The 26,427-nt window shown below is 43.7% G+C and overlaps 4 protein-coding genes across 9 annotated transcripts in view; 1 reads left to right on the top strand and 3 right to left on the bottom strand.

The window, feature by feature from the left end:
* Nucleotides 1-15,229, bottom strand: part of HIRA (histone cell cycle regulator) — a 32,122-nt gene extending 16,893 nt beyond the window's left edge. Inside the window, exons 1-10 of one of the 4 annotated variants that reach the window (XM_054645895.2) lie at nt 14,851-15,229; nt 8,161-8,223; nt 7,280-7,390; nt 6,394-6,484; nt 5,761-5,855; nt 4,833-4,928; nt 3,855-4,015; nt 2,818-2,985; nt 2,179-2,292; nt 606-676 (exon numbers count right to left, since the gene is read on the bottom strand). In XM_054645895.2, coding sequence (XP_054501870.1) covers nt 606-676; nt 2,179-2,292; nt 2,818-2,985; nt 3,855-4,015; nt 4,833-4,928; nt 5,761-5,855; nt 6,394-6,484; nt 7,280-7,390; nt 8,161-8,223; nt 14,851-14,956 — 1,076 coding nt within the window. In that variant the 5' untranslated portion in view covers nt 14,957-15,229. The remainder of the gene's footprint in view (nt 1-605; nt 677-2,178; nt 2,293-2,817; nt 2,986-3,854; nt 4,016-4,832; nt 4,929-5,760; nt 5,856-6,393; nt 6,485-7,279; nt 7,391-8,160; nt 8,224-14,850) is intronic. The other 3 variants (XM_054645896.2, XM_077187773.1, XM_054645897.2) reach the window with 3 other exon arrangements.
* Nucleotides 15,230-15,353: 124 nt separating this feature from the next.
* Nucleotides 15,354-18,257, top strand: MRPL40 (mitochondrial ribosomal protein L40). The gene is made up of 4 exons (XM_054645917.2): nt 15,354-15,485; nt 16,061-16,144; nt 17,159-17,314; nt 17,673-18,257. Exons 1-4 carry the CDS (start codon nt 15,433-15,435, stop codon nt 17,980-17,982), a joined length of 603 nt encoding a protein of 200 aa, XP_054501892.2. The 5' UTR covers nt 15,354-15,432; the 3' UTR covers nt 17,983-18,257.
* Nucleotides 18,258-18,259: 2 nt separating this feature from the next.
* On the bottom strand, nt 18,260-19,916 carry C18H22orf39 (chromosome 18 C22orf39 homolog). The gene is made up of 3 exons (XM_077187720.1): nt 19,786-19,916; nt 19,526-19,693; nt 18,260-18,951 (listed from the first exon to the last, which is right to left on the bottom strand). The coding sequence occupies exons 1-3, from the start codon at nt 19,810-19,812 to the stop codon at nt 18,826-18,828; spliced, it is 321 nt and encodes a 106-aa protein (XP_077043835.1). The 5' UTR covers nt 19,813-19,916; the 3' UTR covers nt 18,260-18,825.
* Nucleotides 19,917-20,268: 352 nt separating this feature from the next.
* UFD1 (ubiquitin recognition factor in ER associated degradation 1) lies at nt 20,269-26,423 on the bottom strand. 3 transcript variants are annotated; one of them, XM_054645914.2, is made up of 12 exons: nt 26,277-26,423; nt 26,005-26,137; nt 25,262-25,294; nt 24,753-24,874; nt 24,311-24,441; nt 23,831-23,903; nt 23,280-23,348; nt 22,683-22,748; nt 22,351-22,398; nt 21,903-21,991; nt 21,462-21,543; nt 20,269-21,053 (listed from the first exon to the last, which is right to left on the bottom strand). In XM_054645914.2, exons 1-12 carry the CDS (start codon nt 26,277-26,279, stop codon nt 20,979-20,981), a joined length of 924 nt encoding a protein of 307 aa, XP_054501889.1. In that variant the 5' UTR covers nt 26,280-26,423; the 3' UTR covers nt 20,269-20,978. The 3 variants fall into 3 exon arrangements, with proteins under 3 accessions (XP_054501889.1, XP_077043833.1, XP_077043834.1); XM_077187718.1 differs by lacking the exon at nt 26,277-26,423 and having other exon boundaries at nt 26,031-26,137; XM_077187719.1 differs by lacking the exons at nt 26,005-26,137; nt 26,277-26,423 and adding an exon at nt 25,828-25,934.
* Nucleotides 26,424-26,427: the final 4 nt, after the last annotated feature.

Here is a 26,427-nt window from a genome sequence, read left to right as displayed (position 1 = left end):
TGAAAAATGTGCAAATTGCAGATGGAGAAATAAAAAACACTACAGGAAAACTAAACTATTCAAAGCTATTGTACTATAACAATAGCAGCACTTCTCATGAAACATTCCACTTTCTGGCTTTCTAGCCATAATCTCTTAATGAAAGAAAAATGTTTTGGTTTTGAAAGCTTTTTTTTGTGGTTCACTGAGCTTCAAGGCAAAATCTACATGGCACATAGAAACCAGAAAACTTTAAAATTCCCAGTAAAAACCCACCAAGAGATTGTTGTAACTATTAAGGGAGAATTTCAGAAGTGAGGAAGTGATAGAATTAAGACAACCTATGTCAGAGAATCGTAACAAGTAGAAACTCATTCCACAGCTATGTTACTGTGTCTTCTCTAAATACATTACTGTTTGTTTGGTTAATAATCTCAAGAGACCATGTGCTATTTGCTCATATTACTACCAAAGATGCTGCAGCAGAAACAAAACCTACAGGAACCAATTACTTGTGTTCCAACAACCACAATCTGTACTGTTCTAAGGCATTTCCAGCTAGTAAGTACACCTAAAATTGATAGCAATGGTTTGGCTTCCATAACAAACAGCAGAAATCAGCTTACCAGGAGATGTCCATGATTGATTTGTCAAACAGCTCATGGATGACAACTAAAGGTCGCTTCAAACACGTGAGCTTAAGAAAACAAGAAATAACGTTCAGAAATGTAGAAGTTCAACGCTACCACATTAACATTCTCCCAGAGCCTCACAATATGCACCAAACAAGGTCTGGCCAGGAAACAGCTGCGTGCCTGGTGCTGCATCTGAAGCACCAAGTCACCTGTTCCACTGCTGGGGCAGAAAACCTCTGGAGAGGAACAGCCGACATTCAATTCTCCTTTCTGAAACACAGACTGAATTTCTTAATCACCTTTACCTTTACACCACAGTCTTAAAACACCTCTCTGCAACCCCAAAAGCAATTCCACAGATGTGAAAGACAGCTTCTATTCTAAGCTGTACTGAGATAAGGATGCTGCAAACTGCCAGCACAAGAAGACAGAGAACAGATTAGGTTTCCACATCCTCACTCAGACTACTTGTCTGAGAAAGTGAAACCTATCAAGAGCAAAGGGAATTTGACTCACAATAACTCTTAAAGAGGATTCCTATGCACTTAAGAATCAGCTTAGTAATAAAGAACTGAATATGAAAACTCCATTAACCTGCTCTAAATTAGACATTCTAAGCTCTTTAATGTCAAACCAATGGACTTAATATCTCTAAGTGTATAGTACAACTGAAATGAAGCAGAGGTTGATAAGGTCAAGGAAGTTTTATGCTCACAGGTTCATAGATGCAGTGTCACTGTCATCTTCAGTAGTTACTTATGCTTCCATAGGCCTGTGCTCTATATATGTTTATTAAGCTCCTCAGGGCAAAGACAACCTATAACTGCATCTCTGTGCTACCTTCTGTAATTTCAACAGCCACTCCAAATGAAATCTTCATAATATAAATAGAAAGTAAAATATACCGAGTGATACTTTGATATGGGTATGCACTGGTAGCATTACCAGAAACAGATTTAGTTATGCATCCAGAGATTGATGGATAAATATCACACTGGAAGCTATAAATAGTAGATTGCAGTTAGCAATTGGTGGGTTCTGGCACAAGTTCTCATCAGAAAGCTTTAAAAATCAGTTGAATTTATTCCCTGTATTTTCCAGTTGCATTTAAAAATGTGAAAATAGCTACTCTTCTCTTAACCAGAATAAAAATTTTAGTGTAGATTTTAAAGTAAAACCCAAATCAGATATCAAAAACTTGAAAGAATACTTAAAAAGCTCATTCACTTTCACATCCCTTTCCTTTATAAGGACAGAAGACAAGTAAAAGGAAGAAAATAAGGTTGCAGTTATTAATTGAAGTAAAATGTTTTATCTCCTAACAGCTGCTCCCCCTTACCAGGGCACACTCTGCCACTGGCTTCTAACTGCTCTTGCCTTTAGAGAAATGAACTAATACCAATCCACCTCCTTCCCGCCCAGCTAAGCCTGTAACAACAGAGACAAAAAACCCCTAAACATGACACTAAATGTGAGACCTAATGCTGTACATGTGACCTTTGTGCTAAACCCCCAGGTTATCCAATGACCACATTAGTTCAAAGGCAGCAAAGCAATCACTTACCCAGACAGACAGAGAGCGATCTTTGCTACCGACAGCACAACAGCAGTAGGGACAACTTGACTTGGTGGAGCTCCCATTCTTTTGTTTCTTTTTGAAGATTTTTGGATTGAATTTCTGAACAAATGAGATGCCCAAGTTTTATCACAGTAATTACTTTTCAGCAGAAGATCTGCTTTCAAAGCAAATTTTCCACTTAAGAGTGAAAAAACAACATTTCATAGAAATAAAGTCCTGAACCAGACTCTATAAGAGCACTGACAAAAGCTGCAGAGGCTTTCTTAAGGGCTTTTCTGAATGCCTTCACAGAAAAGGCAAACAATATTAATTTTACTAGGGATCAGAAACCCACTAGAAACCTAAATCATTTTAATCAAGTCACTGAACAGCCAACAAAGCTGAAGTTTGACATTCCTAACATGCTCCTGTATTCCCCTTTGTCTCGTTCATCTACATCCAGTTCTCCTATCACAACAGCCACCTGATTGCTTCCAACATGTAAAGCTGACATTTTTTAATCACCACCATGCATTTGCTTTACTAAGCTTGACACCCATCTTCACTTCTTGTCCTATTTATACATAAAATCATCAAAAAGCAACAAGTTTTAACTTCAGGGATAAATTTCTACCACTCACTCACCACTACTGTAACTGCCTTCCGGTGCCCTACAAAATCCATGTTGGTTTTCCATCCATCCCTCTCAATGATCTGAGCAGTGGGTCCAGAATTATTCATGGCATGAGCAGAAACAAGATAGTGACCATCAGGTGACCAGCTAAGGCGCAGCACATGAGTTGTCCCTCCACACTGACAAAAAAAAAGAATATACCAGAGCTTTAAAGGTGTTTGGCAAACAAAGGGGTTGTAATACAAACTATTTAAATTTCAGATTTAGGGAATATGATTACAAAGTATCCTGAGAGTATAAAAGAATGACCTCACACACAATTCTCAGCATTTGACCATGCTTACACAGGTGATGTAGTGTAACTTAAGAAACCCTATCAAAAGGGGGGGAAGGGAACTCAGAGAACTTTTCTAAAGGAAAGACAAATGTAACATCTTTTTGGATACTGTTTCCTCAGTATTTATCACGGTCCTGGTTAGTAACAGGGCTGCAACACAGCAACCATTAATGATGAGACTGTAGCTTGCCACACCAGCTCCCAGGTGACTGGAAGCAGACTGAGATCACTGCAGAACACTCCACTCACCAAGCACCAGCTTCTGTCCCCAGGAACTTGATCTCTTTATCAAAATCATCACCTAAGAACCCTATGATGCCTGACCAAAGACCCCTCCTAAGTACTTACCTCATTTCTGATAGGGGCCAATAGAAGATGCATAGGGAAAAATGTCAGACTATTGTGATCAGTGTGCAAACACTTCCCCAGAATAACCACTACATTTTCAGAAGTCTACTTAATTGCTTATATAACCCATGTAAACTTCTGACATCCACAATAACAAATGACAACGAGAGTCTCTAGTCAATCATATTTTTATGAGAAAGTAATTATTTTTTCCCCTCTTTTGTAGCTGCTATCTGAGAGCTTTATTTGATTCAGCACTGTTCAAGTAATTCATGTTCGTGCAGAATCCGAGTTATTTTTATTTTCATTCATTCTTTTTGGCTACTGGGAATTCACTTGGAACAGTCACCCATTGTGAAGTACCTCATCAAAGGGTTTTGTGATGCTGGTTTCCAGCTGCCAGTCCATGGTCCGCCACACCTTCAGACTCCGATCATCAGCCTGAGAGGCAATGTATTTTCCAACAGGATCCCAGGTCAGCCCTTTCACCAAGCCAGAATGCCCCTTCAAAGTGGCAAGAATTTCTGTGCACATAAAAATTGAGAATAAAGAGTAGTTACTGCTAACTCCTTCAGGGCAGAGCCTTGAGAAAATTTACAACATCTTTTTGGAACAGTGTATTAAGCATAACCTCCTTTAGTGTAGAAACAACATATCAACCAAACTGGAACCTGTACTTAAGAAAAAACTGATATAAAAGAAGTGGTAAGGAGAGTTCTGGCCAGAATAAGAGGTGCAAAACTCTTTAGAAGACAGGTCAGAGCAGCAGAGTCCCAGCACTTCAGAGCAGCACTCTGAAGCTGTGGAAAGCAGCACTTGAACTGGAATTTCAGTTAAACACTCGCCCTTTCCTCCACACCCAAAGATTATCACAACTAATCCAGCTTTGTGCAGCAAGTGTGAACCAAGTCAAAGTTGTGACTCAACAGACACACAAGGCTGGCAGACCTGGTAACCTACTTTCAGTCACACTCTTGCTTATCAGCCTGTGGGAGGAGAGGCTGAGAGGGTGCACAATTAGCTTCAAAGCCTAAACACTCTGGTATCAGAATTGGAAGCCAGATTAAAATAAATGCCATGTAAATAAACACAGGCAATCATGACTTTCATGTAAAATTAGCAGCACACCTGAATGCAGCTGTTGTCTGCAGCAGGGTGGAATTCCCTGCTCATTGCCATCCAAACCTGGAAGAAGGACTGACCTGCCAGACTGCAGGTGTGTCACCCCAAAAGACAGACAACCAATGCCTCCTAGAGACCTGAAGAGTCAGAGAAATACACCCAAGGAGGGAAAACTTAGTCACAAAGCTTTACATGCTGGCACATTTTTAGAGCTCTCACCTGGGAATTTGACAGCGTTCCAGATGACAACAGTGTTATCAACACTACAGGATGCCAGCCAGGCATCATGTGGAGACCATGCTACATCCATCACATCTGTTTGGGAAAAGGAAGTTTCCATTTAAGAGATTGATGGTAATCAGAAAATCAAAAAGTCTTTGTACAAAGAACTTGTGTTCTCAGTAGCAATATTTTGCTATCACTGAGAAATGATTATCACCTCACTAAAGTGGAAGGTAAGAAAGCAACACTCACTGGGAGTGAATCTCCCCAACTTCCAATGTTCAGTAGGGGCCAAGAAAAAAAAAAAAAAAACAAAAGGGAAAGAATGCAATGTTTAGTGATTGTAGGAAGTACTAATGCCTGCACAAAGAACTTAGTCTTGTTTTGAATGAAGAAATAACAGAAGCTATTACAATGCACTCACTTTGCTCCATGTGGAGTGATCAAAGTGATTTTCATCTTGATTTTAATCACAGCTCATGTCAGCAGATGCAAAATGCATTTGAAATTATTTATTTATTCAAATTTTGCATTGTTCTTTAGATATTTTTCTTCTAAAAAACATTTATATTCTTTGGTTTACAAAACATGGTCTTTTGCCAATCAGATTATTCACTGCTAGTGTGAACATTAATTAAAGATACAATTTAGCTTCCTTTATTCAGATTCATTTTTAAGCTAGAAAATAGCAAAATGTAAGTTTCTCAGTTGTTAATTTTTCTCCTACATACCATACTTGCCAGAAGTTACTTGTATGAAAATTGCATTTCATAAAAAAGTTATATTTTAAGTTTTCATTGTTGCTCTTAAAATTAATTACTGACTTGCCACCAAATACATATTTCAAACAAGAAAATGTGATGCTAAAAAGCAAATTTTTTCCAAATACATGCAAATTATGTTCATTCAACACCTTGAAACTTACCCCCTGAATGGCTTCTGAGAATCGACACACACCTCCATTGCTCAACATTAGTAAGTTTGCTACTAGAACCAAACACAGTGCTAGGTCCAATGTACCTGTTTAAAATAGAAACAATTATAAGAAGAACCACCACAAGCTCTTCACTTTTTTAAAAGAAAATCAGCTGCACAGTACACTTGTATTTAGTTATTCCTATAATTTAGTATACACTTGTATTTAGTTATTCCTACAATACAGAAGGGGGAAAAGCGCATTTTTTTAGAGAGAGTAATTATTATAGAGAGAGTAAATATTATTAAAAAATTAGCTTCCATAAAATGTAGAATTTCTATAGATAGCATAAAATGGTAACATTTAAGGTGACTCTTCAAATCTCACCAGGAAGTTTTCTTCAAGGAGAGAAGAAAATGTCTCAGCTCCTCCAGAGGAGAGAGACTGCCCAGGCAGACACCCTCCAGCCCTAAGGACAGCAGTCACATCCCCAGCACCACTGTGGTGCCCCAGCTTTCAGCTCCTTCCACAGCAGGTGGAGCACTGAGCTGAGCAAAGGGCAGCACAGGGAGGGAGCACCGAGATGTCACAGAGAAACCTCCTGGAAATGAAATTCAGAGCTGAAGGAAGAAGGATGCTTACGCAGCTCGTTTCCACACCATAATCAGCTTGTCATCTCCCCCCGAGGCCAAGTAAACGCCATTGTTCGACCATCGCACACAGTTCACACAAGCTGAAAGGGAGAAAAGAAAGTTTGCAAGATGAAATATGTGAGTAAGTGGTTCTGGACTGCAGGCAGGATTTATATTACAAATAAGCAAAAGTTGTCAGGAGACATTTAGGATTTAAGTGGGCTTTTCCCACTCAAAGCAGTTGCTCTGTCTGCTTTAGATAAATGAATTGGTACTTATCTTTCAGTAGCAGTTGAGGAATTTCTTACTTTAAAAACTCTATTCCTTATCTAAAGAAACTTCACCAAAAGAGGCTTGAAGGAAGAAAGATTAATATTCCTCTAATGAAGGAAACTTATTCTAGTAAATAAAGTGGGATTAAGAGGGCAAAGAAGGAGAGGTATATTTTGAAGAAAAGAAGGGACAACTTGTCAGGTGACCTTACTAATTCCAAATGCAATGATTTATAATATAATAAGTGTAATAATTTATAACTATAACCAAAATACTTCCTATGATGTATCTTTTACATTACTTCTTCTCCTATACTTTCCTTCAGAGCTCTACAGTTTCTCAGAATGTGCATTATGAAATACTTTGTGGCCACAGCTGAAAAAAGCTTATAGGGAGATTTCCAAAGGTATCTATAGTCTTCTGCACATTCCCTCACATTTTAACAGCATTTTCTGCTGAATATCTTGAAAAGTATACAGCCAAAGTATAAGACCACTCTGCTTGTGTTTTACTGATTCTTCACCACTGGACAGGCATTATTTTTGCAATTACAGACATGTAAGTCTTAGGCTTTGGCAAATTACCAATAGTCAGCAATGAAAAAACCCAAGCAATTTTGTTACCTAAGTGATTGTCCATCTGACAAAGCATCTTGGGGATATTTTCATTCTTTTCATCTTCCTCTTTCAGGACAGGAGCCATATTCCAGATCACAACTTTGCCAGAATCCTGACCTGTAAGAGACCAAAAAGCTCCCCCTTCTAAATACATCCAAAAAAGTTTTTCAAATCAATCTCAGTTCCAGAACAGATGTGAAAATGTAGGCATTGCTGCAGTGGGGACTTTGGAAACATCTGAATACAGATGTCACTTTGATATAATTAGACCAAATCAGAAGTGCTTTATTTTTCCTGGAGCTATTAAAAATAAATTTATACAGCCTCGTACAAAAATCATACTGTACATAACTGATACCAACTGTAAGGACAACTACTTGTAATAAATTGTATTCTAAAAGAGAAAAGATACATATTCAAATACTAAATTGCAATTATTGTAGCCAATATAAAATTACTCACTATTGTGAACCAAATAATATTTTTGCATATATTTCTTAAGCTATCCTATTTATATAATTGGATTTTTCTGTTTCAATAGCTCTACTATTTAGCCACTGAAAAAGCTCAACTGCACATCCAGTTCCTCTTCAAATTAAAAAGAAATTTGGCCCATATGGCCACGGCTCAATCACTGATAGCAGCTACTATCTCAATGACATCCAACGGGATGAGGACATCAGAACATGTAACCCTGCCTTCTGCAGGAGCAGCAGCACTTCCCAATACATTTTCATAGCTTACATAATTATCTGTTCTTAGAGATAAAAGTGATGTCTTTTTAAAAGGGTCAAACCAATTCAAGTGCTGTGAAGGCACAAGATTATTATAATTATTTATTATTATTATTACCCAAAATTCTGCCTTCTACCAGTACACAGACTTACCTTGTCCTCCTGTTGCAAACTTGGTCCCATCTGGGTGAATGTCCACTGAAAATATTGGCTTTCCTGGAATTAGAGAACAAACAGCAAATCCTGAATTGTTTTACATTCAAGGGAATGCAGTAACACCAGAACCACCATAACTCTTCTGGTTGGCAAGTAACTTTCTTCTTCTAAAGACTCGAGTTGTAGGAATTCCAGCTGACTACAAGAGCAGAGAGAAGCTTGCTGACAGAAATGGCAGCCTATTAAAAGCCTATTTGGAAGTTATCATGCCACAAAAACCAGAGATAACCAGGGACACTTAATCCAGCAGGATATGCAAAATACCTCAAAGCAAAGTAATACCACAAAGCAAGTGCCAACAAAGCAAAACTGTATTTGAGAATGGAATTTCTTCCAGGTTTCTACAGTTCATTAGCTGATGACCTGAAGCAAATCTTCTTTTGGTTTCTGTTTTTGTTTTTTTAAAATCCTTCCCAATCTCAGGCTGCATCTGTTGGTCACACCATTACCTGTCTCAAATTTCAATTCGCCTAATGAAACTCTTCTACCCAAAGACCAGTTTTGATTTTATGGCTTCCATATAGAAAGAGGAGGACTAAGCAACAATAGTATTACTCTTAAATCCTTCAATTCTCCACATGCTTCATTAGAAGAAAGCTAATAATTTTACTAGAATGTAAACTCTGTAAAAACATAGCTGGGGATCAGCTTTGGAAACCAGAAAGGCCTCGCTTCCAACCTGTTCTGCTCCAACCACTGGCTCATATTCACTCTCTGTATGTTCACAGTTGTTTTAACCTTTGCAGAGGAAAAGGAAGAGGGGAGCAGCAGCTTCCTGTCTTCCAGTGATGCTCAAAGAGCTGCCACTAAGGATTATGTGAAAGAACACACATGTGATTTCTACATCCAAAGAATTTCTGGCAGCACTTCCAACCCGTTCAAACTGGAAAGCCTCTGCAAGCAAGATCACATATATGCCACTGGAAAATAAGGCAATCTACCAAACAGGCAAAAGTATCAGTACCCACACACCAAGATTACTTGATAAATTTCCCATGAGGGTCAATCTTGTGCTGTATCTTCATGAGATGTTAAGACATAAATGATAAAACCTGGAGATCTTATTGTACAGCAACTTTTATGTGCAACTGTAGGAACTGAAACCTTGACACTAAACTCCTAATAAAATCCAAATACCCACTTTTTCTTACTTTTTGAGGGATACACATTTGGCTTCATTTTTACTTTTGTATCCTTTATGTTGACTTGTTTTAAGGTTTGTTTTATTTGGATTTATTATTTGGATATATTGCAGCTCTGACATGTGACTTCCCTTAAAATTTTCACAGGCAGCCAAGCAAAAACCTTAAGCACAGAAAGATGGCACTCAACTTACATTCCTTCCAAGTCCTTCAGACCACATAGCACACATGAGCTGAGACACACATGAGCTGTGGTTTTTCTTCAGCTTGTTATGCCTGATTCTTGCTTTTATTCTATTAACTCAAATGCAACATTCAGGACTAAGCTGAATATTTAGAGAAGCACAACAAGAAACAAATATTCTTTTACCCTTTCCAAAATGTGGTATTTCCCTTATATTAAACCAGTGCATCATTTGAAATAGTTGAGCCCACTGAAACTTACTGAAAAGGCCACTCTGGAGACCTTAGAGGAGGAAGAGGTGACATTTTCAATTTGCATCAAATCTTGGGCAAGAAGAGCTCATCTACTCTGGTATTTGCCATTAGATGTGTAGGGGAGAGTAGGAAGCCAGCCATCAAAGACTTTTGAATTTTAATAACCTGGCTCATTTTGCCTCTGTATCATTTGCACCAAAAGGAAACTTTCCCAGCGAATCAGAAAGAACAGCAACCTAGCCACCACCACTACTATTCAGGCATATTCAGATATGCTACACATTCCAAAAAATTGTCATTGCACTCATTGCTTTGCAAAAATTACTGACATGATATAATTTTCCTTTCCTTTACTATATGTCTAAAACTACCACAGCCTCTCCAATTCCTGCCTTAAGAGCACAACTCTACAGGAGCAGTAACATCATCTCTCTCCCTTCTCCTGGGCAAAGATTTTTCACAGATCCACAAATGGGGTTGAAGAAACCCAGCAAATTACTTTGCTTAGAGAGCCAGAGGTAACTTAGCTACAAATTCTCCATAAATGCTTTAAATTAGCCCCACCAGGGAAAATGTCCACCAAGCCCAGCACTCTGTGTTCAGAAGCCAGCACGAGAGAAGTCCCTAAGGATCTGTGCAATGGTGAGCACACAATGCTTCTTCCTAAGATAATCTTCCAACTGCAAAGAAATTACAGATCTGCCTTCTTGAATCAGGGGCCCTCAATGGACTTTCTTCTATAAATCCAATGAGCCATTTCTCAGATCCATAATCCAACAACCCCTACACAGAGATCCACTGCTCAGCCATGGACTCTGTGAGGAACCTCCTACTCCATGGATCTGTACCAGCTATTTGTCACTTTAACACAATTAATTCTTGTACAGAAGGGCAGTGAATGAAAATCACTCAACACTGATCCCTTTTCTGCCATTCACAACTGTGTCCATCATGTCCCCAGCCCAATGACCCCACTGCTTGCCCAAAGAGTCCTGCTCTACTCCTCTGCTCCTTGTACAAAGAGCTCTGATCATTCTGGTCACTCCAAGCCACTTTCAGTTCTCCTCTATTTTATTACATGAATAGAAACTCGCATTGACGACCACGTGTTCAAACACAAACCATCCATATATTTACATAGCAGGATAACATTTTATTTTTACCTTTTTCCTGGCATAAATTTGGGGTTCAATCAAATAAGCACTGAGTAGCTTTTCATAAATTGTTATAATCCTAAAAATACAGAACTCAGTGAAAGCTGCCAGACTACAGGGCATTATTTTATACATGAAGTTTAAAGAGGGTATGGACTTTGCACCCAGGAAAGGCAGCAGTAATAAATGAAGCCCTGGACAACAAAGTTTCCTACACAGCTCAACTGTGATCCAGGAAGGGATCTTATTCCACAGATAACTAATGATACACAGTGATCTGCTCAGTGCCCAAAGTCCAATTACTAATTAAAAAAAAAATAAATAAAAAAGCAAAGAACAGATGAAGTGGTCACAGTACAGAGAGCATTGCCAGGGTGCTCTTTCCTCCAGGGTACCACTATCAAGAGAATGCCATCTACAGTGCTGGATAACTCTAACAGGTTAAAGCTGTAAGAATTGTTCCATGCTACTTGTGGTTTACAAATTGAGCACAGATACTGGGTTTTTCTTCACTTCCTTCAATTTCTCAAAAAAATGAAGAAGAAGTCATTATTTGATAGCAATCACCTTCTTCCCTGGGTCCATGTCTTTATCAGATTATGTTGTTAGTTCCTGCTGAAACAAGCCAAAAGGCACAAGGGCCCTGCTTCAAAGTGACTGAAGCTTTCCCATGCTCCTAATTGGAGATGTGCTGAGTTTCACAACAGTAATGATGCACCAAAACAAAATGTGATATTTAAGCAGCAACACTAAAATCTAACACAGTGTGTTTTAAGACATTCTGACCTCTTGCAATAATTTCTAAAAAAAGATAAGCTTAAATTATTGAAGCTCCCAGAATCACATTTGCAGGAGGAGGCAAATCAGGTTCATTAAAAACAGAGCACCTTATGATATACCAGATGTCCTGTGGGCTTATTTGTTTAAAGAACCCAAATATGCATTTTGCAGTTAAAGAAATACTGATAATGAAACAAGCTTGGAACAAAAAGATCTAAGTAAGATAATTGAAACCCAAGGAGAAGGTTCCATCTTAAAAAAAAATACACCAGTGAAGAATAAAAGCAATTTTAAACATTGCATCATTTTTGTTTGTTCCTTAACTTTATACAATAATCAATTAAATATAAGAAGAGTCCTAGGTGAATTTCTACCTCAAAATGAATTAATTTCTATTCAATTTGCTTCTAGCCTATCTAATACATAAAATTCAATGTGACTCACAAATCAATTCAAATATTTACATTCCACCATTACAGCTTGGAGAGATAAACTCCATGCCTATATTTAAACAACAGCAGGCTCCAGTTTCCACAAGCTGTTATACATGAGCAGCACCTTGGGGCTTGCAAGGGTTTCTTGGAACAGCAAGGGACTTCCTTTCCCACAGGGATCAGTGTTTGACTGCCTGAGTTGTCTTTAAGCACCTGAGCTCTCAAACCCTGAGTGCTGAGTATGTACAGGCAGCTGCTGGATGCAAGATGCATCTGTACAGAGGTACTGAATGCAATACTGGGAAAGAGAAGCCAATCCCAGCACTTGTATCCTACATTCATCTGCTCTCACCCCCAAAATTAGACTGCACTTCTGAATATTCTTCCTTGCTCTAAGTCAAAGACACGTGGAAGAGAAGAGCACAACAATAATGAGAATTTCATGCAAAATCTAACAAATCCACATTAAGTGTGTGAAAAGCTCATGGAAAATGCATCTGAGCAAGCAATAATTCCAATAAGCACTCAGAAAAAGTGACATGAAGAACTCCAAGGCAAAAACCTGTAGAGCCAAAATGTGCTGAAGTGCTTTTACTATAAGCATGCAGCATCTGGCCTGTGCAGCACATAATTCCCAGGTGTGCTGGATTTCCTGGCTACAACACTCACTTCTAGTGCCTATTATCTCCTGGAGAATGTATGCCTGGAAGCATCATTCTAGTCCATTCAGTAAAACAAAACTCCCAAAACTGAGTGGGAAGAGGCTGAACTACAGCAGCTGGATCTGGAGTGTGGAAGAGGCAGCCCTGCTGTCAGGAGTCACAAACGAGAACAGTGAGGCACAGCCCCATGTGCCTGTGCAGAAATCAAAGGAATAGGAATTATCACAGAGTCTCCAGCACAGAGTGTGAATTCTGGAGAGGTTTCAGAGCCCAGAGGAAGGCCCATGAGGAGTGATGGAGACTCCTGGCAGGCAGCAATGCCTGGAGGATCCGGAACCCAGGCTCATTACAAGAGGCTGACTAAACTCACCGGTTTTCATCCTGCCCTCCCTGCCCCAAGGACAGCAATGTGTGACTGTCACACAGCCCTGCACACCTCTGCAGCCCTCAGAGCACCTCACAAATGGAACTGCTGGCAAATGTCTGTTTTGCAGGTGGTGAATGATGATGGAGTGCCTTGGCCAAACTCATCCTAAAGGGTCAGTGGCAGAAATGGGAGTAAAATTCAGGACCATCAAGGCCCTGTGTAGTGCATTATCCATCATCACAGGGCTCTGTAAATGAAGCCCTGCTTGGCTGAAGCCTGTGCTCTGCAATAGTTGGATGTTTTCTAAATTGCTACAGATTTCAAATACATACCCATAGCAAAAGATACAAAACTAAGGAAAGAAGTTACAGAGATTAAGATGTAAATGGTATATTTGTTTAGAGTAATCAAGGAGAAATGTAAAAAACATCTCAAATAAGGCACTTCCACATTTTTTTCAGTTCTGTATAACCTTTGGTTACAAGGTTGAGTCCATCTGCTGCCTGTAGAGTCCCTAGAGAGGGCCAAGTAAAGAGGCACACAAATGGCAACTCGAGGCTTAAATTGTTATCAACATTTGCAGCATGAACACAAAGAACACAATCCATGCAGAAAGGCAGCTGTAAAGTTCTACCTGAGGGTTTAACTCAAAGCACACTTTTCCAGCTTGAATAATCTGGTCTTAGTTTTACTCTAGATATCAATCAGCTACATGAGCCCAGCCAATGACATGTATACAATGACAGAGTATAAAATCTGCAGTTGAAATGAAGCTGTACCCATGAATCTGAGGGCAAAACTTGCATAAACAGAAGTGAGCTCTTTGTGTTAGGTTTCTTGTCACTGGAAATTCATCCTAAGCCGTGTAAATATGACATAAACTCTAGTGCTGTCCTGCATTTGCCACACAAGGAAAGTACAAAGCCTTCTGTCAATATCGACACCTCACTCTGAGCTGTTTTAGCTCACACTTCACTTCAACATCACCAGAGGACTGGCAGACAGGACATTACATAAATTCAGGGAGTTGTTTTGAAAGAACTGCTGGAAGAAACTTTTCCCTCCGTGGAGAACGATAGCACAGCTCAGTGCATTGGAGGATTTTTAATTCTGTACTGCTGTCAGCAATGTGAGAGCCGGGTGGTCAGTGCAGTGCACTGGATACCGACTCATCCTACCTGAACACTCATCCCGAGGGGACCTCGACCCCTGCACGGGCTGAACTCCATTCAAACTCTCCCGCACTTCCACCAGCACGGAGCGGCCCCGGGCCGTGCCCGGCCGGCGGAATCAGCTCAGCGTTCCCTCAGAACCTGCAGCCGTCCCCGCAGAGCCCGGGCGCGGCGGTGCCCGCCTGTCCCCAGCGCACTCGCAGTGCCGGGCGGGCCGGGTCCCCTCCAGCCCCCTCCCGGGGACGAGCTGTCCCCATGCCGCCCTCGGGAACCGGCCCGGCTGCAGAGCCCGGGCTCCGCTCCCGCTGCCGTCCGCCGGCACGGACTTGTTGCTGCCGCTGCCCCCGCCCGCAGCGGCCGCTCCCGGGCCGGCGGAGCTCCGGCACCCGCGGCCGCCCGGGGAGCGCCCGGCAGCGGCCCGAGGCTCCGCCCGCCCCGCGCCCCCCGCGTGTGCCGCCCGCCCGTTCCCCCGCCGCACCTGCCCGGCCGGCCCGCGGCACCTGCTGCCCGGCCGGCCCGCGGCACCTGCTGCCCGGCCGGCCCTCACCATTGTGGTTGACCCAGGTCGGCTTCAGCAGCTTCATTGTTCCCCGCCCGGGGCCCCCGCCGGCCTCCGCCCTCGGGACCCCAGGGCGGCTCCGCCCGGGCTGCCTCCGCGGCCGCGGCGCTCAGCGGCGGCCGGCCACCATGGGCCCGCGCCCGGCGCCGCAGTGCCCGCGCCCCCGGCCGGCCCGAGCCGCCTCAGCGCCGCTCCATGTCCCGGTGCCGCCGCCGCCCCGCCGCATCCCCCGCCCGGCGCCGCCGGCGATCCGGCACCGCCGGAACTCGGCGCCTGGCAACGGCCTAACCGGCCCGGCGGGAAACAGCGCCCCCGACCCCGCCGTTCCCCCGCCAGGCGCCGCCCGCCCTGCAGCGCGCACGGGCGCCCCCTGCCGGGCGGAGCGAGACAGTGCGGGCGGGGTGGGAGCTCCGCGTAGGGCGCCCCCCGGAACGTTTGTGCTCCGGAACGGGGAACGCGGGGTCGGAGCGCGGCCGGCGGGGGCGCGGCGCACGCGGAGCCATGTGGGCGGCGGCGGCGGCGGCGGCGCGGGGGCTTCGCGGGGCCCAGCTCAGGTAGGGCTGGGACCGCGCTCCGGGACCGGGCCTGCGGCCGCCCTGCCCCAAGACCGCGGGAAGGGAGCCCGGGAAGCGGCCCTTAGCCGCAGTGCCTGCCCAGCCCGCTCCCGCCCATTCCTGGGGCTGGGCCCGCGCTGGGCCCCCGCACTTGGAGAAGTCGGTGCCTTGGCACCTGGGCCGGTTCGTCCTCCCGTGACAACCGCCGAGATACGACAGTCGGCATCGCCCTTCTAGTCTGAGCGGTGGTGGTCTGACCTCTCCCATACCAGCTCCTCAGAGGGGTCATTGTCAGAGCTTAAAACTAAAACTGCTCTAATATCCAAAAACTGTACCTCTGTCACCCTTCGGTACCCTGGGGGTCTCACACCGACCTGTCCGTATTTGGGATCAGTTGCCAGCTCAAGAGTTTGAGATTATCTCTAGGCAAACGTTGTGTCCTGCCATGAATGAAGTGGCCAGAGATGGTTCAAATCTCATCACTGTAAAATGTGAATAACAAACAGTTCTTGTGCAGAATCAATGACACCAGAGTCAGTTCCTCCTCATTCGTTATGTTGCTTTTCCTCCTGCAGCTCCTGGCTGCCCCAGAGGGTCCCGCTCCGAGGGAGTCACTGGCAGAGCTCATTGCTGGGCTTCAGGACATCCCTCCCTGTGAGGTGAGTGCAGCTTTCTTGGAGTCACACAGAAGTGTTCTCATCCACTGGGGGAACACAAATTTTCCCAAGTCTACATTTAACCTTTAACTGTACATGTATAAGTCTCTATATGCCAGAGCAGTTGGGAACTGTTGGCCTCTTGTGGAGAGTTCAGAGGTGATACAGTTACCACTTTGTGCTTGTGGGTAGCACAATCACAGCTGGAAATGTTGGGATTTATGCTGTGCTCCAGAATTCCCTGCTGGGCAACACCAGTGAAAGCCTGGCTGAACCAGAAATGCTTGGCTGTGAAGGCAGAGGCAGCCCATGTGTATTTCTGTGCCATATTTCAGTGTCTGTGTTTTGTTTTGATGCAGCTTGATTTAAAATACCCAGGTCGCTCTTAGGAGAGGGACTGTTTCACACCATATATGTTGTTTGTTCAATCTACCAGGCAGGAATCAGGGTCAATTTGTGTTTGTGGAGTGTGCAATGATATCTCAGATCTGCATGGAGAAGTAACATCTACAGCCTGAACTTGGCTCCAAATGCAGAAATTTCAGAAGCATGTATAAAACCACTTGAAGTCTTCTTTAATGTGAAATAAGAGGAATATTTGTTCAAGGCCAGGTTGGATGGGGCTTGGAGAAACCTGGTCTAGTGAAAGATTTCCCTGCCCATGGCAGGGGGTTAGAATCACATGAGATTTAAGGTCCTTTCCAGCACAAGTCACTTGTATGATAAACCTGCTATGGTGCACTCAGAGCCAGTTAAAACAATTCTTAAAACAATTCAATTTTTTGTGGAACTTCCTCAGGTCATTCTCATGTTCAGCACAAAATTGCTTTTCCCAGGCAGTTACAGTTCTCTCTGCAGAAAATCTCAGCAGAAATGTCACTGGAAATTACATTACTTGAATAAAGCTGAAGGCTGGAACTTGTGTCAGGGACAAATTAAACAATGGTAAAGAAAGTCAACGTTGCTGGTGTTGAATGAAAGGACAAAATATCTTTTCATTAACTATTTCCCTTGTAGAGCACAACCAAAGAAGAAAAAGAAAGTGGATGTGAAGAAAGAGCAAGCACAGAAGGAGCGTATGAAGAAAAAGCTTAAAAAGTTGGAAAAAGCTGCCCCAGAACTGATTCCAATTGAGGATTTTATAACCCCACTCAAGTACACAGAGAGCAATAGGTCAGTAGGTCTGCCTTTCACCTGCACCTGCACTCACAGTGAATTTCTCCTTCTGCACAACTGCAACATAGTGCTAGCCTTGGTACAAAACCTTGCTCACCTCTATCAGGACAAAAATGTGCAAATGAAATATTATTTGTTCTTGCTAAAAATAATGAAAAACAGTGCATTTCCTGTTAGAGTGACTGGAAGACCTCACAGACTGACTAAATTACTAGTGAATTCAATGTATTCTCTGGGTTTGGCGGGGGGTTTTTGCCTGGCAGTGAGATTTTTGGTTTTGGCATTTTGTTTTTCTTAGTCTGGTCTTTGGAGTCAGGCTGTTTCTCTGTTACAGTGTTACCCTTCTTTTCATCAGGGTGCGAAGTCTTCCTGCTCTTTCTCCTGAAGAGTCTGAAAGAAGAGTTTTACTTTTGAAGAAGTGGTGTTTGTTTAAGCAGAAACAAGATGAGGCAGAAAAGAAAGCAATTAAAGCCCTTGTAGAATCTCAGCAGGAGGCACTGAGGGAGCTGCAGCTGGAATCCGAGGAGCTGTACCAGGCAGCAATCCTGAGGGACGAGGGGCTCTTCCCCTTCGAGAGGGAGGGACCCAGTTACACCCCTCCCCTTCCTGGCTACGATCCGCCCGAGGGGAAGTGCATCGACATCACCAAGGTGTACACACAGTGACAGGGGCGCTCCTGCTTCGGCTGCCAGGAGGTGCTCAGTGACTGAGTGAAGAAAGAATGGAGTAATAAACAATTTTTCCTGCAGGTTACAACACTGCAGGATGTGACTGTAAAATAATGAATGAAGTATCTCTGTGTTTTAATGACTATTCACCTAGCAAAGCTACACAACCTTACACAGTGGCAAAGCCAATTTTCTTTATTTTTATATTGCCATGTAACTGTTGTAACTATGTTTCTGTGGGTTTGCCCTAATACAAACCAGATCTCTCTCTACATTCATTTAAACCTTTATTTTTTATAGTTTTTATACTGCCACAACACACACCACCACTGGAGAGCACTTCCACACAGGGGCACTTTCAGGGTGTGCAGCCCACAGGTAAGAAGCTCTTCAACCACCACAATCCTGATTCTGGGAAATGTCTTTAAATGCTAGTGTTTGGGATTGTCCTGAGCCAGCAAGGAAGAGTCCCAGCTTGGTTTTTTTCCCCATTTGGCAGGCCTGGGGTGGGTACCTTGTTCCAGAAGTGCTCAATGCCAGCTGGTAGGGCAAGAGGCCCTCAGAGCTAGAGCATGTATGCATTAATTGAAAGGTGCCTGCTGAAATGAAATCCTGCAATGTAAATCAACAGTAAAAGACCACAACCAAATTAAGCACTTTAAATCTCCTTTTAAAAATATTCAGTGTTTAAATAAAATTTCAGAATTTTTGAGTGAGTGCTAAAGTATTGTAGGGCAGAGGTACAGTTGAATAACTTCAAGATGATGCAGAAGGAAAAAAAAAAAGCATAATTCTGAATTTGTGTATTATGTTACTGACCAAACACAGAAAACAGTCTTGTTAATTTGATTTGTCGTGGTCAAGTGGTAGATACCAGTCAGATGGTGGGTTCTTCCTGAGCTTCCACACTGGAGCATATTTCTGTTTTTCCATAACTCGAGCTCTTTCACTCTTGCACAAAGCTTCCTGAAATACAGGAAAAAAAAATATTTCAATAATAGTGTTGGATGTTCCAGTCATACAGAGCTGATTTCCTGCTGTGAACATCTGAGATAAAATTATCATGCTTAAGCAGAAGTGCTAAATGTTTTCTAAGTAAGCCAGAATACATGTTTTTAACTAAATAATATTTATATTTTGCCTCTGGCTCCTAAGTTACAAAGGAAACTCTCGCCAGAAGCTGTCCTGGCTGGCGACAGGGAGGAGCTCGGCTGGAGCGTGCGCTGCAGGGCTGGTGGTGTCCCGTGTCCGGGGGGCTGGAGCCAGGGACATTTCCAGACACCCCAGCAATGCCTTCTCCCTTTAACGTGGCGGATTTCTCTTTTAGAAAGGAAATGTCAGAGTAACAAAACCCTAGAGCTTTTACAGCTGAAAACTGAAAATTCTCCCTGGGTCCTTCACCGGATTTTAAGACAAGCCGACCCACCTCCGGCATTTCCAAACCCTCCCCAGCCGCCGCGGCTGCGGGGCTTCAGTGCCAGCAGCCCCGCCCTAGAGAGCCCCGGGAGGCCGGGACCAGGACCGGGAGCGGGGCCGGTACCTGCGCGGCGGGGGCGCGGTCCCTCTCCCAGGCTCGGCAGGCCTCGTAGTCCTCCCGCCAGCGGCCGCACTCCGGCAGCTCCCCGTGCGCGTAGTAGTGGTGGAAGGCGTGGCGCAGCCCGCGGCAATGCTTCCACTCCCCCCAGTAATCCTCGCACGAGCGCGGCGGCTGCGGACGGACATGGCCGGGCTGAACAGAGTCCCGCCGCCCACCCGATCCCAATCCCAGCCCCAGCGCTCCCCGGCCCCGCTCCCGCTCACCCTCCAGGAGCCGCCCGTGCCCGCCATGCTCCCGCCGCCGCCAATGGCCAACGCGCTTACGGCGGCACCCGCAGCCGCGGCCAATGGCGAGGAGCGGCACAGAACGGCCCCGGCCCGGCAGCCAATGGCGAGGGGCGGCACAGAACGGCCCCGGCCCGGCAGCCAATGGCGAAGGGCGCACAGAACGGCCCCGGCCCAGCAGCCAATGGCGAGGAGCGGCACAGAACGGCCCCGGCCCGGCAGCCAATGGCGAAGGGCGGCACAGAACGGCCCCGGCCCGGCAGCCAATGGCGAAGGGCGGCACAGAACGGCCCCGGGCCCGGCCGCCAATGGCGGCGCGGCTGCCGCACGGGACCAGCGCCGGCCGCAAGCGCCGGGCGCTGCCCGGGGAGACGCTGGGGTCGCCCCGCAGCCCCCGGCCCTCGTCGGTCCGAAAATCCCCCGGCCCTCGGTCGGTCCGAAATCACCACACGGGCACGCGGCTGGGAACGAGGAACTTTACTCGGGCTCGCAGGAGAGCGCAGGGTTGCACCCCGGTACGCTCGCCGGCAGACGAGAGGGTGCACAGGATATGCTCGCACCATTCCAAAGTGGCACCGGGCAGTGCAGATGGGTCCCTCCTCTCCCTACAGGTGCCAAGAGATTGCTACGCTACGTTATAGTATCTGAACTATTAAAAGGCATGTTATTAATTATAAATATAAAAAGCAGTTACAGGGGGTTTGCTTAGAATGATTAATAACCCAACACCTGAAGCTAAGCTCAAAGAGACTCCCTGCACTAAAATCCTAAACACCAAAGTCACCCTTCATTTGCACCACACCAAAAAGCTGATCTGAAATGGTGGCAAAACACATATAAAGGGAGAAAAATACCAAGCACAGAGCAACATGAGATCATCATCACTCAGGAGATGAAGGGAAGGTGTAGTCTAAGAACCAGACCATTAGGAAGGTAGGGCTTGTTAGTTTTCCTTCTCAGGTTTACCACAGATCTGTGTTCCCCTCTTTACAACACATACAAAAAGCTTCTTCCAAATTCCCAGAACTGACAGCTCCAGCTCTAAACATGAAACCAAAATACCTATGAAGTGCTCCTGTGTTGCAAAACGATCTCTCAACTGCAATCATTAAGATCCAAGATGCTGCAACTGTTATTTTATTTTCCCCCTAACTAGCTGAAGGTACCATAACTTAGGGCTTTCTTCCTTTCTTGCGCAGCGACTGCCCCTCTCCTGAAAAGGCAATAAAGCGGCTTCCAGACTCATCCTGGGAAAAAGAAAGAGAGGGGAAAAAAAGTTTTACCTCTTGGCTCACTGCTTATGTGTGATGAAAGCTGAACAACTGTTAGCAAGAATACTCCATCAGAGCAGCCACTGACTGTAGACATTTCACGTCCTTAATCTAGATAAAAATCACTTTCTTCCTGAAAATAAAATAGCAGCATTTTGGTGACCTTCAGCCAACTGGCTGAATAAACTGACACCAGGCCAATCTCTCTCCATCAGTAACAAGGACATCAGAGGCTGCTTCATGTGACTCAAACCATTCTAAACTACTGCCACTTTTTAATGGAAGCATGCTGCAAAAAAAAACAAGGGGAAAGAGAGAGGGACCACAAATTTGGATCTTAGTTCTAATTCTGTGCAAAACTGGGGAGGATTCAACTTTATTTACCTCTTCCACTTTCTTGACCAGGGGACGTGAATTCCTAATGAATGTGATTCTACCAATCTTGAAGTCATAGTTGGGAATTCCTCTGGAAAAGAAGCATAAAAATATTGTGTTTATATACTGTTGAATTGGACACAGAGAGACCTATTCTGTGTCTGTCAGTGTAATACCAACACTGACTGCACATTTTCATTTCTAAATAACTCCAGAGTTAAACCACTGAATTATTTTCTAAAGATTGCAGAAGTAAATACTCAAATACTGGAGTTTTTGTGGAAGCTTGGCCACAAGCACGTTTCCATTAGCCTGTGGATAAGAAAGGCTATTTTCTAAGGCAAGCTCATGACAAAATTAGTTTGTTTATATTGCAGGAGCAGGGAAAAAACCAGACTCTGCTCAAACACTCATCCTGCACTGGTTTACAAGTGAATGATACAGACATACCTTCGGATGTCTCCTGGTTTAATTGGTGAGGGACTGGGCTCCACACCTTTCTTCTTGCCATCCAATCTGTTCCCAGATCCAGAGAATGCCTGTGGATACACAACCAGTTTTAACTGAACTCGTGGCATTTGAAAGCACACTGCACAAAACATTATATCTGTAAAATCTTAGAGCAGTTTTTATTTAGTTTTTAAATTCAGCATTCTTCTTTTTGGTACATATAAGCTGATGAATTGTGGGTGTATGGGTCTGTTTCAGTCTCCCATCTGCCCTTTGCAGAGACCAAGTCATGCTGCTCCTGGCTGTGATCACACAAAACAGTCACAGGCACTTGCCTGTTAAATAACAAGCATCTCCAAGAATAGGTACTAATATTTTGCAGTTGTTCAGCATAACTTTCCCTCACCATTTTACAGCATTCAGAAACCAGCAGAACCAGGGCACTTACACGAAATCCTATATCGCTCACATATCCACTGTGGTCTGTCTCCACATCCTGAGAGGGAAAAAAACAAGTTCATTTTGTTTCTGTTCTGACATGCACATGACATGAAAACAGTTCCAAGTATTTCTGACCAAACAAAACTTCAGAACAATCACTTTCCCAAAACAACAGTTGGTAAATATCAGTCTCCTAAGTAACACATGCAAAAGCTTTTGGTAAGTAAAATTTACCCCTAAGAACTAAAAAAAAAAAATTATGTTGGCACTCACTGCTCCCCCCTGAATCAATAGTGACTTCTAGGGAATGGATTCTGGAAGAACAAAAGTTTAACATACTGTGGTCTCTTCGTGTTGTGCACTTCTTTCTGGTTCTTTGTATCCCAAAGGAGCATCAAAATCCACCTATTTACACAAGAAGCATGAAAAAACCCATGATTAATATTTTTCTTTAAATCATAACCTTTATACTTCTATTCCTCAAAACTCCATGAACTATTATCACTACATTTGATCGAAAAATAACTAAGGTTTGGTTGTTAAACATTTAAACTCAGAACTAAAAAAAGACCAAGCCTCCTCCTAGGAATTAACCTTAGCATGTAATGGAAACAGAGCAGTAAAACAGCTCCACATTATCACTGAAATATGAGTCAAGACAAGGCTATTAAATAAAACTCAGATAAAATATGCCAAAGCTAAACATTAAATTCTGGGCTCTGCAATCATCTGATGTACATGAAGTGCTAATCAGGATCACAGATGGGGTTACAAAGCCACATGAGCATTCCCAAGTGAGTCACCTTCCCTACCCCAGGGATTGCACCTTTCTTGCAGCATCAGCTGGGCTGGGTGTGCAGAGCTATCACTGCTCAGGTGCCTCTCCTCTTGGGAGGGCACAGTTAGGGCTGACTTTCCCAATCAGCTTTAACTTACGTTCATATCACACTCTATGATGGACACAGCCTTATCTGGTTTGGTCTCCATTACCCGAAGCTCATAGATCTGAAACAGTCACAGATATTTGAAGATTGCATTATGTGTAAGGAAAGCACACCTAAACCTTTCCCTCCAGACCTGAAGGAAGTATTCTTTAGGTTGAGGACTCAATACTGCAGGGTCTCTAGAGAATTTAGAAGCAAAAGTTTTTAATTTAGAAGCCAGAGAACCCATTACTGTACCTTGCTGCACTCTTACTGTACTTTAATCTGCATTTTTGAAAACAATTTCTGAATTTAGAATAAATTCTTTCCTTTGACTTGTAAAATCTTCAACAGCACAAGCATTTATTTTCTTGTGAGTCCCAAGAAACTTAACAGCTCAGAAAAAGACTTAGCTGACTCCTTTTTCCCCCCAATAGAAAGCCAACTGTGAAATCTGCCATGTGGGATTACTCGTCCAAAACACTGCATAGCTCTGGGTTGATTGTTTTAGTACCAACATCCAACAACTGAACTTAGTGTACAGCCCTCAACCCTACACTGTACCTTCTCATTGTAGTTGATGGCAATCACATCCCCAGTAGTTAGACAGGCAAAGTTCCTCAATGCATTTTCCAGTCTTTGAAGTATGTTAAGATGAAATATTTGTTTTCAGTACAACATCAAAGCCTTAAAGTCACCATATTGTAGATCTCTAATCCTTAGTTTCTCAAACATGGTTTAAAAGTCATCAGTACTGCAGAAAGGATTTTAGGAAATGTTAGGATGTCTAAGTTCTTCAAAGGGACACTCAAAACTCATTGGATTTTAAGCCAACACTCCTCCTTCTTCAGACCACACTTTGTACCAACAGTTGAACCACATCTCTGTACATGAGCTCCCTATCCCTCTTGTTTGCAGGAGGAGCAGCAGTGGCCATGTACTACAGGAAGTGTATGAGCCACACATGAAAAGCTCGCTCTGTTTGATCATTCCAGTTTGGAAGAAATTTTTTCCCCTTATTCCATAATTGAATAGGAAGGATACACAGCTTTGGGATTGGTGATGTCAAGAAAATCTGGACTTTGTGGCTGGAATTTTGAGTAAGTAGCAACTTGCAGATTCACACTCTCCACTTGCACCAAGCCTCCTTCTTCCAGCAGCAAATTCTGCATCATCTGCAAGAATGGAAACAAACACACAAAGCCCTATCAATGTGTCTGATGTTTTCAAATCTCTCTCCTGTATATATCAGCTCTTGTGTATATTCAATTTCAGGAAGAACAGTCAGGTGCACATTAAAAGCAGTCTGCCTTGCTAAGTTAAACTTCTGCAGAAGGCAGCCTGAGCCAGAACTGAAGGGACCATTGTAGAACATGACCAGCAGAGACAGGCACTGTCAGGAAACATTCCACCTCCTTATTATTAAACTTGGCAACTTGCTAATCCTACTTTTCAGGTTCTGACACTCCAGCATGAGGCAGCTCACCCAGTGTGGAAGGTAACAGATGCCCTCATCAGCCACAAACTCCAGCACTCCACAGTGAGTCATTCTGTCTGAGTTCTTGTTGGTCAGCTTGAACAGCATGGGGTAAGTAATATTAAGGCGGCCTAGTGAGAAAGGAGAAAAAAGTTTTCTTTGTTAAAAGCCCCAAGCACATTTCTGAAGCTTTCAGAGATCAAACATCACCAAGAGAATGGGCCAGACCATAGGAGAGGATTCCCCTCACCCCATTATCCCAACTGCTCAAAACTAGAGAGAAAGCAGGTACACAGTTCCACTGCACTCAGAACTTTAAATGCTCAGGGACCCCAACACTTCAGATGTCTGTACTTGAAGGCAGACAAGCTCCATGAATTCTGACAGAAAAAATACCTTCAAAATACATTTTTTCAACTAGTTATTCTCACAGTGTCTATTTAAGACTTAAATAGATAACTAAAATACACATTTGTTCCTATTTCTAGTTGTTATTCCAGAATAAAGTATTCACTTACTCAGTTGATCCAAAGCTGATGGTGGCATAATTACTGCAGAAATTAATAAGAATGTAAAATTAGGAAAAGTACATCTATACAAGAGTACATAACACACAACTTTATTCTTTCTTTCTCTAAAGCCTCTTTCAAAAAAAGGGCAGATCCTAAATTATGAAAATTCACTTTTAGACAGTTCAGTAGAATCAGTCATGACAAATATCCTTGCTATGTGGAGATTATTATAATCGGGAAAAATAAAAGAGAAGACAAGGTTTTACAATGCTTTCACTAAAGAGAAATTTTCCCAAAGCTAATTTTATTTGTTAGGGCTCACGGGTGCTCTTCAATCCATACCAACTCAAAACAACATAGCATTAGCCTGACAGCCTGAAAACTAAGTTGGCCAATCTATTTCTTTATACAAATTAAATGTAGTGTAACACGGTGGGGAGGAGAAACTCCTTAATCATAACCTTCCATGGCTCACACTAGATACAAGATTGTAACAAGAAACTTTATAGATGAAGACTCTCTCATCCTAATACTCATAGACCCCGACTCACTTGGTAAACACTTTTAATTACCGAGCAATACAAGGGAACATGACCCCTCCTCCTTCCTCAGAGCCCGACCCAGGCTGCTCAGCACTCTGTCACCGTGTTTTCAATGTTCCCGCTGTCTTGGCCAAAAGCTGCAATACTCGACACTATTTACAAACACTCTTCCAAGAGTTTATAAGTCAAAATAAAACATGCACATACTCTTCCCGCCTTTCTCCACATCTGACCTGTCATTAGGTCCGGCAAGCATGGATACCGAGAAGCAGCGGTACTGGGTTGAAAAACGGTTCTGGAACACCCGGGGGATGGGGTGGTCAAACATATTGAAAGAGAACTAGAGAGGAAAAAAAACAACACAGAGAAGAACGCACTCATCAGTATCTACAGCACACCGAGTGTCACCACAACCACTAAGGGCTCCTGAAGCGTCGCCGCCGTGACGCGGCCCCTCCCCGGCTGTCCCCCGGTCTCACCATGGCTGCGGCGGCAGCGGGCGCTCCCTCCGGGCGGCCGGGCCGGGCCGGGCCAGCGCCGCTGGATCGCCTCACGGGCTGGGCCGGGCCCCACCCATGGCCCCGCCCCTCCCAGCGTGCCGCGCGGCGCCGCCCGCCCGCCCGGCCATTG

The sequence above is a fragment of the Agelaius phoeniceus genome, chromosome 18 (assembly GCF_051311805.1).
Source record: "Agelaius phoeniceus isolate bAgePho1 chromosome 18, bAgePho1.hap1, whole genome shotgun sequence".
Lineage (NCBI taxonomy): Eukaryota > Metazoa > Chordata > Aves > Passeriformes > Icteridae > Agelaius > Agelaius phoeniceus.
The sequence above is the reverse complement of the archived record's forward strand: the minus strand, read 5'-3'. Positions and strand labels throughout refer to the sequence as shown.

Excerpts from the sequence above, each read along its gene's own strand:
- UFD1 (XM_054645914.2), bottom strand. Across the intron at positions 21,992-22,350 it reads TGAGCGATATAGGATTTCGT|GCATTCTCTGGATCTGGGAA; the intron begins GTAAGTGCCCTG and ends GTGTATCCACAG. Across the intron at positions 21,544-21,902 it reads AAACCAGGAGACATCCGAAG|AGGAATTCCCAACTATGACT; the intron begins GTATGTCTGTAT and ends CTTCTTTTCCAG.
- C18H22orf39 (XM_077187720.1), bottom strand. The coding sequence starts at position 19,812 with ATGGCGGGCACGGGCGGCTCCTGGAGG. Across the intron at positions 19,694-19,785 it reads GCACGGGCGGCTCCTGGAGG|CCGCCGCGCTCGTGCGAGGA; the intron begins GTGAGCGGGAGC and ends GTCCGTCCGCAG. Across the intron at positions 18,952-19,525 it reads ACCGCGCCCCCGCCGCGCAG|GAAGCTTTGTGCAAGAGTGA; the intron begins GTACCGGCCCCG and ends CCTGTATTTCAG.
- MRPL40 (XM_054645917.2), top strand. The coding sequence starts at position 15,433 with ATGTGGGCGGCGGCGGCGGCGGCGGCGCGGGGGCTTCGCGGGGCCCAG. Across the intron at positions 15,486-16,060 it reads CTTCGCGGGGCCCAGCTCAG|CTCCTGGCTGCCCCAGAGGG; the intron begins GTAGGGCTGGGA and ends TTCCTCCTGCAG. Across the intron at positions 16,145-17,158 it reads AGGACATCCCTCCCTGTGAG|AGCACAACCAAAGAAGAAAA; the intron begins GTGAGTGCAGCT and ends TTTCCCTTGTAG.